This window comes from Jaculus jaculus, chromosome 3, assembly GCF_020740685.1.
Source record: "Jaculus jaculus isolate mJacJac1 chromosome 3, mJacJac1.mat.Y.cur, whole genome shotgun sequence".
NCBI lineage: Eukaryota > Metazoa > Chordata > Mammalia > Rodentia > Dipodidae > Jaculus > Jaculus jaculus.
In genome coordinates, this window is record NC_059104.1 from 71,898,946 (window position 1) to 71,911,140 (window position 12,195).

General features: G+C 40.2%; 1 protein-coding gene across 8 annotated transcripts in view; it reads right to left on the reverse strand.

Annotated features, from left to right (window-relative positions):
- Positions 1–3,180: 3,180 nt before the first annotated feature.
- Positions 3,181–12,195, reverse strand: part of Cenpj (centromere protein J) — a 115,366-nt gene continuing 106,351 nt past the window's right edge. For 6 of the 8 annotated variants that reach the window (XM_045145966.1, XM_045145967.1, XM_045145968.1 and 3 more), the window contains 6 exons: positions 9,892–9,956; positions 8,752–8,871; positions 6,722–6,862; positions 6,561–6,645; positions 6,086–6,206; positions 3,181–3,489 (listed from right to left, as the gene is read on the reverse strand). In XM_045145966.1, coding sequence (XP_045001901.1) covers positions 3,297–3,489; positions 6,086–6,206; positions 6,561–6,645; positions 6,722–6,862; positions 8,752–8,871; positions 9,892–9,956 — 725 coding nt within the window. In that variant the 3' untranslated portion in view covers positions 3,181–3,296. The remainder of the gene's footprint in view (positions 3,490–6,085; positions 6,207–6,560; positions 6,646–6,721; positions 6,863–8,751; positions 8,872–9,891; positions 9,957–12,195) is intronic. The other 2 variants (XM_045145969.1, XM_045145970.1) reach the window with 2 other exon arrangements.

The following is a 12,195-nucleotide window of genomic DNA, read 5'->3' on the forward strand; positions in this document are numbered from 1 at the left end:
CCCAGAAGCCACATCTTGTGACTAGAACTTCAAAGATAGACTGCGGTAATTGTGCAGAAATAAACGTCACCAGTCCAGAGCCAACATTTTGGGCTATATTAGCCTATTTAATGGCCAGTATTATTATTTTTCTGTATATGAACTGATATTTATGTCCAGCTAAGATATATGTTGCTATAAGTTAAAAAAAAATCTCACAGTTCTATTCCCTTCAAATTATACCCTATCCTGCCTCTGACATGTAATGTACTCCCTTGTATGGTAGGGCTCCTCCACACCCACAGTTTAGCCTCTTCTTTGCCTCTAGTCCAATAGATCCAGTTATTCCCTCCTTGATAACCATTCTGTATTCACAGAGCCCTCTCTAACTGCCTGTGTTTCCAGATATGGAATTTTTTTTTTTTTTTTCGAGGTAGGGTCTCACTCTAGCCCAGGCTGACCTGGAGTTCACCATGGAGTCTCGGGGTGGCCTCAAACTCACAGCAATCTTCCTTCCTCCCAGGTGCTGGGATTAATGGCATGCACCACCATGACCAGCTCAGATAGGAATTTCTTTATCCAGACAGGTGATTAGTAAACAAAAGGCCTTACCTTCCTCCCATTCTTCCCTCCCAGAAAACCCCTCTCTTCTGCATTTCAAATACACCCCAGCAGGTGCAGCTGTAGTTTCATCCTGGGAAGCTGCTGTGCCTCCAATAAAGAACAGTCTGTGCTGGCTTTCTCTCTTGTATTGCTCACATTGCTCCAGTCAATCCCGAATTCTAACACTGTTCCTCTAGAGCATTTTAGTACAGGCAAGGATAAAAAAGCATTATGCTTTTTATATGCCTTTATCAGTTGGTTAGCTAACCTTCTATCACTTTTTATTGTTTGTTTATATCCTTTGTATATTTATTTTTAATTTTTATTTTGAGGCAAGGTCTTGCTCTAGCCCAGGCTGACCTGGAATTCACTATGTAGTCTCAGGCTAGACTTGAACTCATAGCAATCCTCCTACCTCTGCCTCCTGAGTGAGGGGATTAAAGGTGTGCACCACCACACCCAGCCTCCTAAATCCATTTTTCTAATGAGATGTTGACAATGTTATTGATTTACAAAAAATTATCATGAATACCAATTCTTTGTCAGGCATGTGGGTTTTTTTTTTTTTTGTCAGTGGCTTTTCATTTCACTTTTTATAATATAGTTTAATAGTGTTTTTCCACTCATTTATCACTACCTGTAATCCCAAATTGACTGCTACACTCTTAAGAATCAATCCTGGCATCTCATGTTTTCCCAGAATAAAAGCTTCCATCTTTGCCTCACAGTGGTCTCCGTGGTCTTGGTCACTCCTAAACCTTCCAATTCCCATCCTAATGTTGCCATCTAGGGGCTGGGCTCATATTTTCTCTGCTGATTAAAAAAAAAAATTAAAGGGTAGGAATAAGTTTGAAGATAAAGCAGTTTATTTGAAATGAAAAAGGTGGAGAAACACAGTCTCCTAGCTGAGAGTAGGGGTTCCGGACCTAGAATCTGCTGTCCCAGTAGAAAGAAGCCAGGCTTTTATTGAGTGAGGGGAACATACCCATCGATTCTGGAGGCTGCTCAGCTTGAACAAGGACAAAGATGCCAACTAGTCTAAGGGGCATCTTTGATGACTGCACCTGTCTTAGCCTGCAAAATGAGCCCACCTTAGGATCATTCACCCATGCAGGAAGCAGCCCTCTCTGCCATCTTGAGGCTCACGAGTAGAAAATAGCTATTTACTTAGCTATTCCTACTTACCTACCTAGCAGAGTAAACTACCTAACTCCTACTTATTTTCTTTGAAAAGTGTCAAAGTTTTCTTTTCAGATTCAGTTCTTAAATCACCTGTAATTGATATAGTTTGGGGATTTTTCTCCCCATTTAGCTGAGTCAGTATCAATACTTACTGTCCTAATTATAAATTTTACACCAGGTAAATTCACCTTTGAGCATAGCTTGCCTCTGTGTCCTACAGCCTCACAGGTGATAACGTCAAGGAAGTTATGGTCAGCTAAAAGCAGCTAGTTACTAACTAGCTGCTTCCTTACATGCTGCTTACTAGTTGGCTTCATTTTCAAGTATTCCATTCTTGACAAGTTATAGTCATTGTAACTGCCTTCTCCTAAGATAAGCTACTGAAAGGCCCAAGAATTCAGAAGCTCAGAAATACTATCATGCTCCAAGGGGAGCTTAAGCGGGCTCCCTGCATACTTCAAACTCCAGGCTTTACTCTCTGTTGGAAGCAAGTGAAGAATCCCTCTTCTCATTATAACAGAGCCCGCTCCTAATATAAAACTAGGTGAAAGGGCATGAGATAGCCCTCAAGGATGGGGAATGAGTAATGAAGTGAACCACTTATTTGATTTCTGTAAATAGCCCTACACTATAAGCCTTAATAGCCCACACTGTAAGCCTTAGTAGCTCGCACCATAAGCTGTAGCAGCCTGCCTCAGACCACCACCAAGGTCATAGGAGGCTGATACCATACTCTGCTACCCCCACCTAAGGAATTGCACAGAGGCTGACCTCCAAGGTCATAGGAGACTGGTACCACACTCTGCTACTCCCACCCAAGGACCTGCGCAAATGCCGACCACCAAGGTCATAAGAAAATGATTGGTCCACGAGGGGCTTGAACAAATTAAACTAATTGGCTTAGAAATTATGGGGTGGCACAAACTGACTGGCCAACACCCTGCGGGCTCCTGATATTAGAAAATGATTGGTCTAATGCACAGACTTTGTTAGAAACCCTATAAAAACTGTCCTGTTCCTGCATTCGGGGCTCTGCAGTCCTCTACCCTGTGAGGTGTACGACTGTGGGCCCCAGCGCGCTTGGAATAAAATCCTCTTGCAGTTTGCATCAAGACCGCTTCTCGTGAGTGATTTGGGGTGTCGTCATATCCGGGCAGAGCGTGGGGGACCCCCTGCTGGGGTGTCTTCCTTCACTACTACTCATAATACTATTTAAGCTATTTGTATTTAATCCTTTTCTATTACTATGTGATATACTTCTTGTGCTTTTTGGTTTATCTCTTATTTTAAAAACTTGTACACAGTTAATAGCAGGGTAGTAACACTTTCCTTATAATCGAAAGATAGTATTTGTGTTTTAAAGAAAATGAAAAATCTATGAGGTAAACTTTTATTTTAAAATACAAACAATCCTTTCCATTTACACACATACACATCCTATATAAATTAAACAACTAAACCCAAGAGCAAATGTACATTGTTTTTGAACAGGCAAACCAGCCAGTGTTACTGTATTAATCACACAAAAACCTTTACAATTCTGTGTCCATTAGAATATTGCCATCCTTGTCTTTAACTCTTACTCGGCCAGATGTATACTTTGTTTCTTGATGACCATTTGTATACACAGTTTTAACAGTGCCATCTGGATATTCCCGTCTCTTGAACTGGGCAGTATGGAGTTCTCTTTGGCCATTATTAAACTCTATGATTTTGTTGCCATCACTGTAAAATTTAAAACACAGAATTTAAGAAATGAACTAAGAGCTGTACATGAGTATAATAGTAGTACTCAGGAGTTGGAGGCAGGAAAATCAGGGTGTTCAAGACCAGCCTGAGCAACACAGCAAATCCTTGTTTCACTAACTCCCAAAGTCTGAAATAGGACTGGAAACATAGTTCAATTCTTGCATGAGGCCTAGTTAGTAATGGGGGCGGGGGGCATATACAACAGTAAAACTAGCTAAAAGTAGCCTTTTGTTTTGTTTTCAAGGTAGGGTCTCGCTCTAACCCAGGCTGATCTGGAATTCACTATGTAGTCTCAGGATGGCCTCAAACTCACAGTGATCTTCCTTCCTCAGCCTCCTGAGTGCTGGATTAAAGCAAAAGTAGCCTTTGATTCCTCTTCTGGGTACATTCCTTGGTTCTCTTCTCTATGCAATTAGAATTTTAGTGTTTCAACTTTAGTTTGAGCTGTCAAGTAGCACTGACTTGTACCATGAAAAGCTAGCTTTAATTAATTAATTTAATCTATTTTCACCATGAATTTTTTAATTTTATAAGTGTTTGGAATCTAGAAATATTGGTCATTGTAATTAAATTTTAGCTACTTCAGGGGTTTTTGTTTTGTTTTTCAGAGGCGAGAAAGGAAAGGCATTCTTTTTTGTCTAGACCTCTTTTTTAAAAATTTTATTTATTTATTAGAGACAGGGAGAAGGAGAGAGAGAAGGGTGGGGGCCAGGGCCTCTAGCCACTGCAAATGAACTCCAGACATGCGCCACCATGTGCATCTGGCTTACGTGGGACCTAGAAAATCGAACCAGGGTCCTTAGGCTTCGCAGGCATGTGCCTTACCTACTAAGCCATCTCTCCAGCCCTAGACCTCTTTTTGACTAAGAGACACCTGAGTGCTTAAGAGACACATAAGTGGGAAAGAGCTGTATTCCTGGGAAGGACGTGATCAGACTCAGGATCTGTTTTGAACAACAAAACAAAAAGGTGGACTATAAAAAATATGACTACCCCCTTTTAGTTTTCAGTTCCCTGGTGCGTACTTACCCCCATCCCTCTCTTATGCTCTCTTCTCTGGTACTTGCACCACTCATCTCTCTCTCCCTCTTCTCCCTTCTCTTTCTCATATATTACAAAAATAATCTTAAATTTTAAAAAAAAAGCTGATTGCTGCATATGCAGGACATTCAAACTTCACTTTTGAACACAAATACCTAGGAGCTACAAATATAGTTCATGTACATGTATGAAACACAAAGCCATATCTTATGAGAGCTGTCAGAAAGGCATTTGTTAGGTTCATCTGAATAATCCAGGTGATTTAATAATATACACTATAACTTAAGAACTCCTGTTGTAAGTAAAATGATACCAAAATAATTTTGAATAAACTAATTATACTTGGAATTTTCCTGGAAAAAAAAATAAGAAAAACTGGCTGTAAGTTGATACTTGTTGAAGCAGGATGCATACATGGAATTTTTCATTCTTTACTATTTATTATACAAAGTTTCAAATATAAGAGCAAAGTCTTTTTTTCTTATGTTATTCAATGTATAGTGGATTTCTAAGTTTTTCCTCTAATCTTAGAATAAACGGCTACTTATTTATATGAGTACTGAATGATTTTCAGGACATATTATGGAAAAAAGTTTAATGACTATAATTAGTTTCTATACCACCTGAATTCTTTTTAAACCTAATTTTACTTTTGTATTTGTATGTGAGAAGGTGTGCATGTGTCATGGCACATGTGTGGAGGTCAAAGGACAACTTTTGGGTCAGTCCTCACCTTCCACCTCCTTGGAGCCAGGGTTTTTGTTGTTGTTGTTTTTCTTTTAGGATTCTTGCTCTTGCTGTTATTTGCTGGTATCACCACAAGCTTTCTGAGAAATTCTGTTCCCATGTTCTACCTCCCACCTTGCCATCAGGATCAGAATGCTGAGATTATAAAAGCCTGCTTTAGTTTCCAACTATTTATGTGGGGTCTGCAGATGGATCTTGGTTACTTGGAATTCAGAGCAAGCACTTTATCCACTAAACCAACTCTCCAAGACCTCTGAAATCTTGTGGGGGGGGAGGGGGAGGAAAGAGCTGCATGCTGGAAGCCAAAGGACAAACTCAGTGTCCTCAGAAGCACCATCTAACTTTTTTTTATTGTTTTCCGAGGTAGGGTCTCACTCTGGCCCAGGCTGATCTGGAATTCACTATGTAGTGTCAGGGTGGCCTTGAACTCATGGCAATCCTCCTACCTCTGCCTCCCAAGTGCTGGGATTAAAGGTGTGTGCCATCATGCCCAGCTATATCCCACTTATATAAATGTTTTCAATTTTTAAAAATCAAACTAGTTATAAAAGTTGTGGGCCAGGCATGGTGGCACACGCCTTTAATCCCAGAACTCGGGAGGCAGAGGTAGGAGGATTGCTATGAGTTCAAGGCCACCCTGAGACCACATAGTGAATTCTAAGTCAGCCTGGGCTATAGTGAGACCATACCTTAAAAAAATGAAAACAACTAAAAAAAAAAAAAAAAAAAAAGTTGAACCATGAAAGCTGGAAAAATCTAGAAACAAATTTAACAGTTGCTATACCGTTGTACTCTGACGACAGTGCCATCTGGGAAGATGCTTTCCTCTTGTCCATCGGTAAATAAGTTTTTAATGGTCTGATCAGGAAATGTGATTTCTTTTCTTCCATCTGGAAAATGTTTTTCTGTTTGGGAAAGTTTGCTATAAATATTTAATTATTTTTTGTATTTCATGGAGACAGAGAAAGAGGCAGAGAGAGAATGGACGTGCCAGGGCCTCCAGCTACTGCAAATGAATTCTAGACACATGTGCCACCTTAGGCATCTGGCTTACACGGGTCCTAGGGAATCGAACCAAGGTCCTTTGGCTTTGCAAACTAAGTACTTACCTTAACCACTAAGCCATCCCTCCAGCCCTTTTTTTATTTGCTTATTGATAGAAAGACAGAGAGAAAGAGGGAGAGAGAGAGAGAAAATGGGTACTATAAATATTTTTTAAAGGAAGAATTTAACAAGGGGAGGACAGAATAAGTTTGTACCTATTTGTCCACTTGAGAAACGTAAGACTTCGAGTCCTTCTGGGTATGTGGTGTGAGTAGTCTGGGCAGTAGCATAATAGTAGACCTGTAAAGACATGAGGTCAAGTTGCACCCTCTCCCAAGACAGTGAGCCTGGAGAAACTGCCCCTGGAGAAACATACCACACTCTCATCTGGCATGACCTGCTTCACATCACCATTAAAAAATGTAACAGTGATGCTCTTCCCATCTGCACTCATTTCCTTCCGAGTTCCGTTGGGAAACAGTATAACCCGGCACCCATTCTTATAAACCTTTTCCACCTAAAAAGATACAAGGTAGGTAAGATTTCCTCCTGAGGCCATGTGAAAATATGCCAAATTTTCCCAATTAAGCACTTCTAAATTCTTCATAATGAAAAGTAAAAGAGCCAGGCATGGTGGTGCACACCTTTAATCCCAGTACTTGGTTAGCTGAGGCAGGAGAATCACTGTGTGTTTAAAGCCAGCCTGAGATTACATAGTGAATTCCAGGTCAGTCTAGGCTAGAGAGAGAGACCCTACCTTTAAGAAAAAAAAAAAAAAAAAACACTAAAAAATAAAATGTAAAAGAGCTTCTCAAAAGTAGAGAATACCTTCATTTCATTAGTCATTGCAACTGGTATTTCATTGCTTCTGCATGTATTAATAGCTAGTTGTTATCCTATAGGACATTTTAGCAAAGTATAGTTACTATCTTTTGACTGTTTTTCTTGTCCTCTTTATTCCACCAGGCTAGCATTGAACTTCAACCCTAATTTCAATTTAAAAGAGATCAGAAGCCATGTATGGTGGCAGATGCCTAAAATCCCAGCATTTGAGAGGCTGAGGTAGAAGGACTGCTAAGACTTTAAGGCCAGCCTACACTAAAATAAAGCCTTGCCTCAAAAAACAAACAAAATGGTGCATGCCTTTAATCCCAGCATTTGAGAGACACATTTAGGAGGATGTCCATGAGTTCAAGGCCAGCCTAAGGCTACATAGTGAATTTCAGGCCAGCTTGGGTTAGAGTAAGACTCTACCTTGCTTGAGAGGAGAGGAGCAGAGAAAAGAGGAGGAGATGGAAGGGGTGAGGGGAGGGAGAGAAGAAGAGAAGAAAAGATCACCAGGCATGGTGATGCACACCTTTAGTCCCAGCTCTCAGGAGGCAGGGTAGGAGAGGCACTGTAAGTTGGAGGCATATATAGTAAGTTGAGAATATACAGTAAATTCTGGGTCAGCCTGGGCTACAGCAAAACCCTACTAAAAAAAACCCTAACAACCAAAGTTCAATTCCCCAGTACCATGTAAAGCCAGATACACAAAGGGGTGTATGCATCTGGAGTTCATTTGCCACAGCTAGAAGCCCTGGCATACTCATTCTGTCTCTCTCTTCTTGAAAAAAAAAAAAAATTTAAGCATAAAAATCCTCATCCTAGATGTCTTTGCCATCATAATGTAGTGCAGTGCATTAGTTGTGTTTGGGATGCGCAGACAACTGTATTAAAGTACAGCATACACAATTTATAAATAAAGCACATAATACTTGATCATGATATTGAACAACCATGGTATGAGTTTTTGTGCTTCTGTAGTATAGTTTTTATTTTAGAATATACTCCTTCACAGGAAACTTTATATGAGGCTGGGCGTGGTGGCACACATCTTTAATCCCAGCACTCGGGAGGCAAGGTAGGAGGATTGCCGGGAGTTCAAGGCCACCCTGAGACTACAGAGTTAATTCCAGGTCAGCCTGAGCTACAGCAAGACCCTACCTCGATAAAAAAAAAGAAAAAGCTTATGTGAACAATATGCTATGTTCCATCTACAGCCTCATCTACTAAGTATTTACTGTCTCTCTTCACTGTACCATTTTCTCTTGTGCTTTATCTAATCTTGGGTTGCTTTTTTCACTGAGGCCCAAGGAACATGCACACCTTTTATACACCCTTCATACACACACACACACACACACACACACACACACACGCATGCATGCATGTACATATATATGGTATTCCCCAGATAGGTAATCCTACCTAGGTTTGTGTAAGTACATTCTATGACACTCTAACTCAGGACATATCCCTTATGTTAAATATAACACATGATTATTTGTTCCACAGTCTAAGCACAACTCTATTTTAACATGTTTATTTTATACCACATACATTATTTAAAAAACATTTTTTAACCTTTCCATCAGGATGATTGATTTCTCCCTGAATTTCTTCCTCTTTTTCCTTTTCTTCTTTGTTTTTATATTCAAGATCTAGGAAATTTAATGGTTCAAGTGTATCCTTGGACAAGGTAGCCTATAGGACAAGACATTTCAAACAGTTAAAATATATACTTACAACCTGGAGAGATGGGCTAGCGGTTAAGCACTTGCCTGTGAAGCCTAAGGACCCAGGTTTGAGGCTCAATTCCCCAGGACTCACGTTAGCCAGATGCACAAGTGGGTGCACGTGTCTGGAGTTCGTTTGCAGTAGCTGGAAGCCCTGGCACGCCCACTCTTCCCCCCACCCCCCGTCTGTCTGCCTCTTTTCTCTGTCTATCGTGGTCAAATAAATAAATAAATAAACAAAAAAAAATCTTTAAAAGAAATATACACTTACTTACTCTTCAAGCCACATCCTACTATCATAGGATTCTATGGCTAGCATTTGGTACTGCATATAAAACACTTCCAATATTAATCAAAAAGCCTCCTTTATACCTAGTGGGGCTTCTTTTTTAGACTGAAACAGTGCTTTTTAAAACAAAGAAAGTGGAACTAGAACATCTGAAGTATTTAATCCTTTTTTTATTGATTAAGAAAACTGTCAAAAGTTAATAACTACCACAAGTCAACATCAGGTGATGGCACATTATCAGTTTTCCACAGAGTCCTGCTTTGTGGGATGTTTGAATGCACTGCTCATGGTCTCTCCTCCAGTGTGAAGGTCTAAATGTGAAATGTCCCTATAACCTCATGTATTTGTGATTAAGCCTCATACTCAATCCCCAGTTGGTGGCAACTTAGGTGGTAGAGCCTTGATGAAGGAGGCACATAGCAGGGAATGGACCTTGGAGTTTATTAGTCCAGCACCAAGCCCAGCACTTAAAGACTACTTCCACCACATATGTGACAGCTTCCTGCTCTTGCCATGCTTTCCCCACATGATGAAATTTCCCCTCAAAACTCTAAGTCGAAAATAAACCCTTTCCTCCCATAAGCTGCTTCTAGTTGGGTGTTTTGTCTCAACAAGAAGTTAACTAGTTTAGAAACTTAACAAATCAATTTTAAGCTGAGTTATCTATAGTTGAATATTTAAAAATACAAAAAGATTTACTTGTCTTTTATCTGTGTTGTCTAAATCATGAAGCAGTGCAGACTTGGATCTTCGCGATGGATTCTCTGTTAGAATGTAATTGCCAGGGTTAGTTTTAATATTTATTCAATTCAGTGACTTAGCCAAACATTTCCTAACTTCATATCCTTCATTTGTAAACTGCTATTCTTTATTCATTCATTCTCTCTCTCTCTCTTTTTTTTTCGAGGTAGGGTCACACTCTATAGCCCAGGCTAACCTGGAATTCACTATGTAGTCTCAGGGTGGCCTCGAACTCACAGCTATCCTCCTACCTCTGCCTCCTGAGTTCAGGGATTGAAGGCGTGCACCACCATACCCAGCTAATTTTTTTTTTTTTTAATTTAAGAGAGACTACACAACAGGGACTCTTGCCACTACAAATAAAATCCAGATACATGCACCACTTTGTGTGTCTGACTTTACATGGAAATTGAACTGAAGCCAGGACACAGGCCTTGTAAGCAAGTGATAATCACTGAGCAACCTCCCCATCCCTTTATTTCTTCTTTAACTCAAAAAGTCTTTTTTTTTTTAAAGAGTCTTAATAAGCAGGCTTTGAACTTGTCACAAATCTCCTGCTTCTGACACCCAAATGCCAGAATTATAGGCATACACCTTTACACCCAGCTGGAAGTCTTCATATTTTTCTTTATTAATGTTTGAAGCCCTCCATTGTATAAGTTCAAGTATCCATACAACTACCAAAGTCCTTGGTGACTAAGAAAAACAAAAACAATATCTGTATTCAGTTTGTAATCTATAAGGAAAGACAGGGGCTCAAATAACCTAATAAACTTGAAGGTATTTTGGCAACCATCAAAAGGACTGAAGAGGGCTGGACAGATGGCTCTTGTCTGCAAGGCTTAATGATCCAGGTCTAATTCTCCAGTACCCACATAAAGTTAGAGATACAAAGTGGCACATGCATCTGGAGTTTGTCTGCAGTGGCTATAGGCCCTTGTGCATATGTTCTCTCTTCTTTCTGTTTCTTTCTGCTTGCAAATAAATGAAGGACTAAAGAGACAGTGTAGGGTACAGATAAAAGAGGCATCCAAGAATACACAAAAAATATGGCTTGGTCAAAAACCTAAGTATTTTGCTGGGCATGGTGGCACATGTCTTTAATCCCAGCACTTGGGAAGCAGAGGTAGGAGTAATGCTGTGAGTGTGAGGCCATCCTGGTACTATATAGTTAATTCTAGATCAGCTTGGACTAGAGTGAGACTGTACTTTGAAAACCCAAAAACTGAAACAAACAAACAAAAACCTAGGTATGTAGTTAAAACCCAAGCACCCTGGTGGCTGTGATCAATGCATTTGCCACCTGTGATATGAAGTGAATTTTTTTGCAGGTAGGTATGCACATGTGTGCATGTGTATGTGAGGGCCAGAGGCTGATGTCAGGTGCCTTCTTCAACTGTGCTCTACCTTATTCTTTGAAACTGGGTCTCTTGCTAAACCTAGAGCTCATGGATTTAGCTAAACTAGCTGGTCATTGAGCCTCCGCAACTCTGGGATTATAGCACACAGCATCACACCCACAATTTTATGTAAATATCAGGGATCTGAACTCAGGTCTTCGCTATTGCACAGCAAGCACTTTATCCACAGAGCCACCTCCCTAGTCCTGAAATGAATTTCAAGAAATATGCTGGAGAGATGGCTTAGTGACTAAAGTGCCTGCCTGCATAGGCAAAGAACCCAAGTTTGATTCCCCAGGTCCCATGTAAGCCAGATGCATAAGGTGCCTCATGTGTCTGAAGTTTGTTTGCAATAGCTAGAGACCCTGATGTGCCCATCATTTTTTTTCCTCTCTCTCTCCCCTTGCCTCTTTCTATCTCTCAAATAAATAAATAAATAAATAAATAAGCAAACAAATAAATATATTAGGGAGGGCTAGAGATGGCTCAGCAGTTAAGGTGCTTGCCTGCAAACCCTAACAACCAGTGTTCAATTCTCCAGTACCCATGTAAAGCCAGATGCACAAAGTGGTATATGCATCTAGAGTTTGTTTGCAGTGGCTAGAGGCCCTGGCACAGCTATTCTCTCTCTCTCTCTCTCTCTCTCCTTGCAAATAAATAAATAAAAATACTTTTTAAAAATGTACTGAGGAGCTAGAAAGAGGGTTCAGTGGATAAAACATTTGCTATACAAGTTTGGGGATCTGATTTCTCCAGCTACCACATAAGTGCTAGGTAGTCATGGTGGATCATCTGTAATCTCAGCAATTGGGGAAATATTAGAGTCAATCTGACTAGCTAAATTAGCCTAATCAGTGATGAG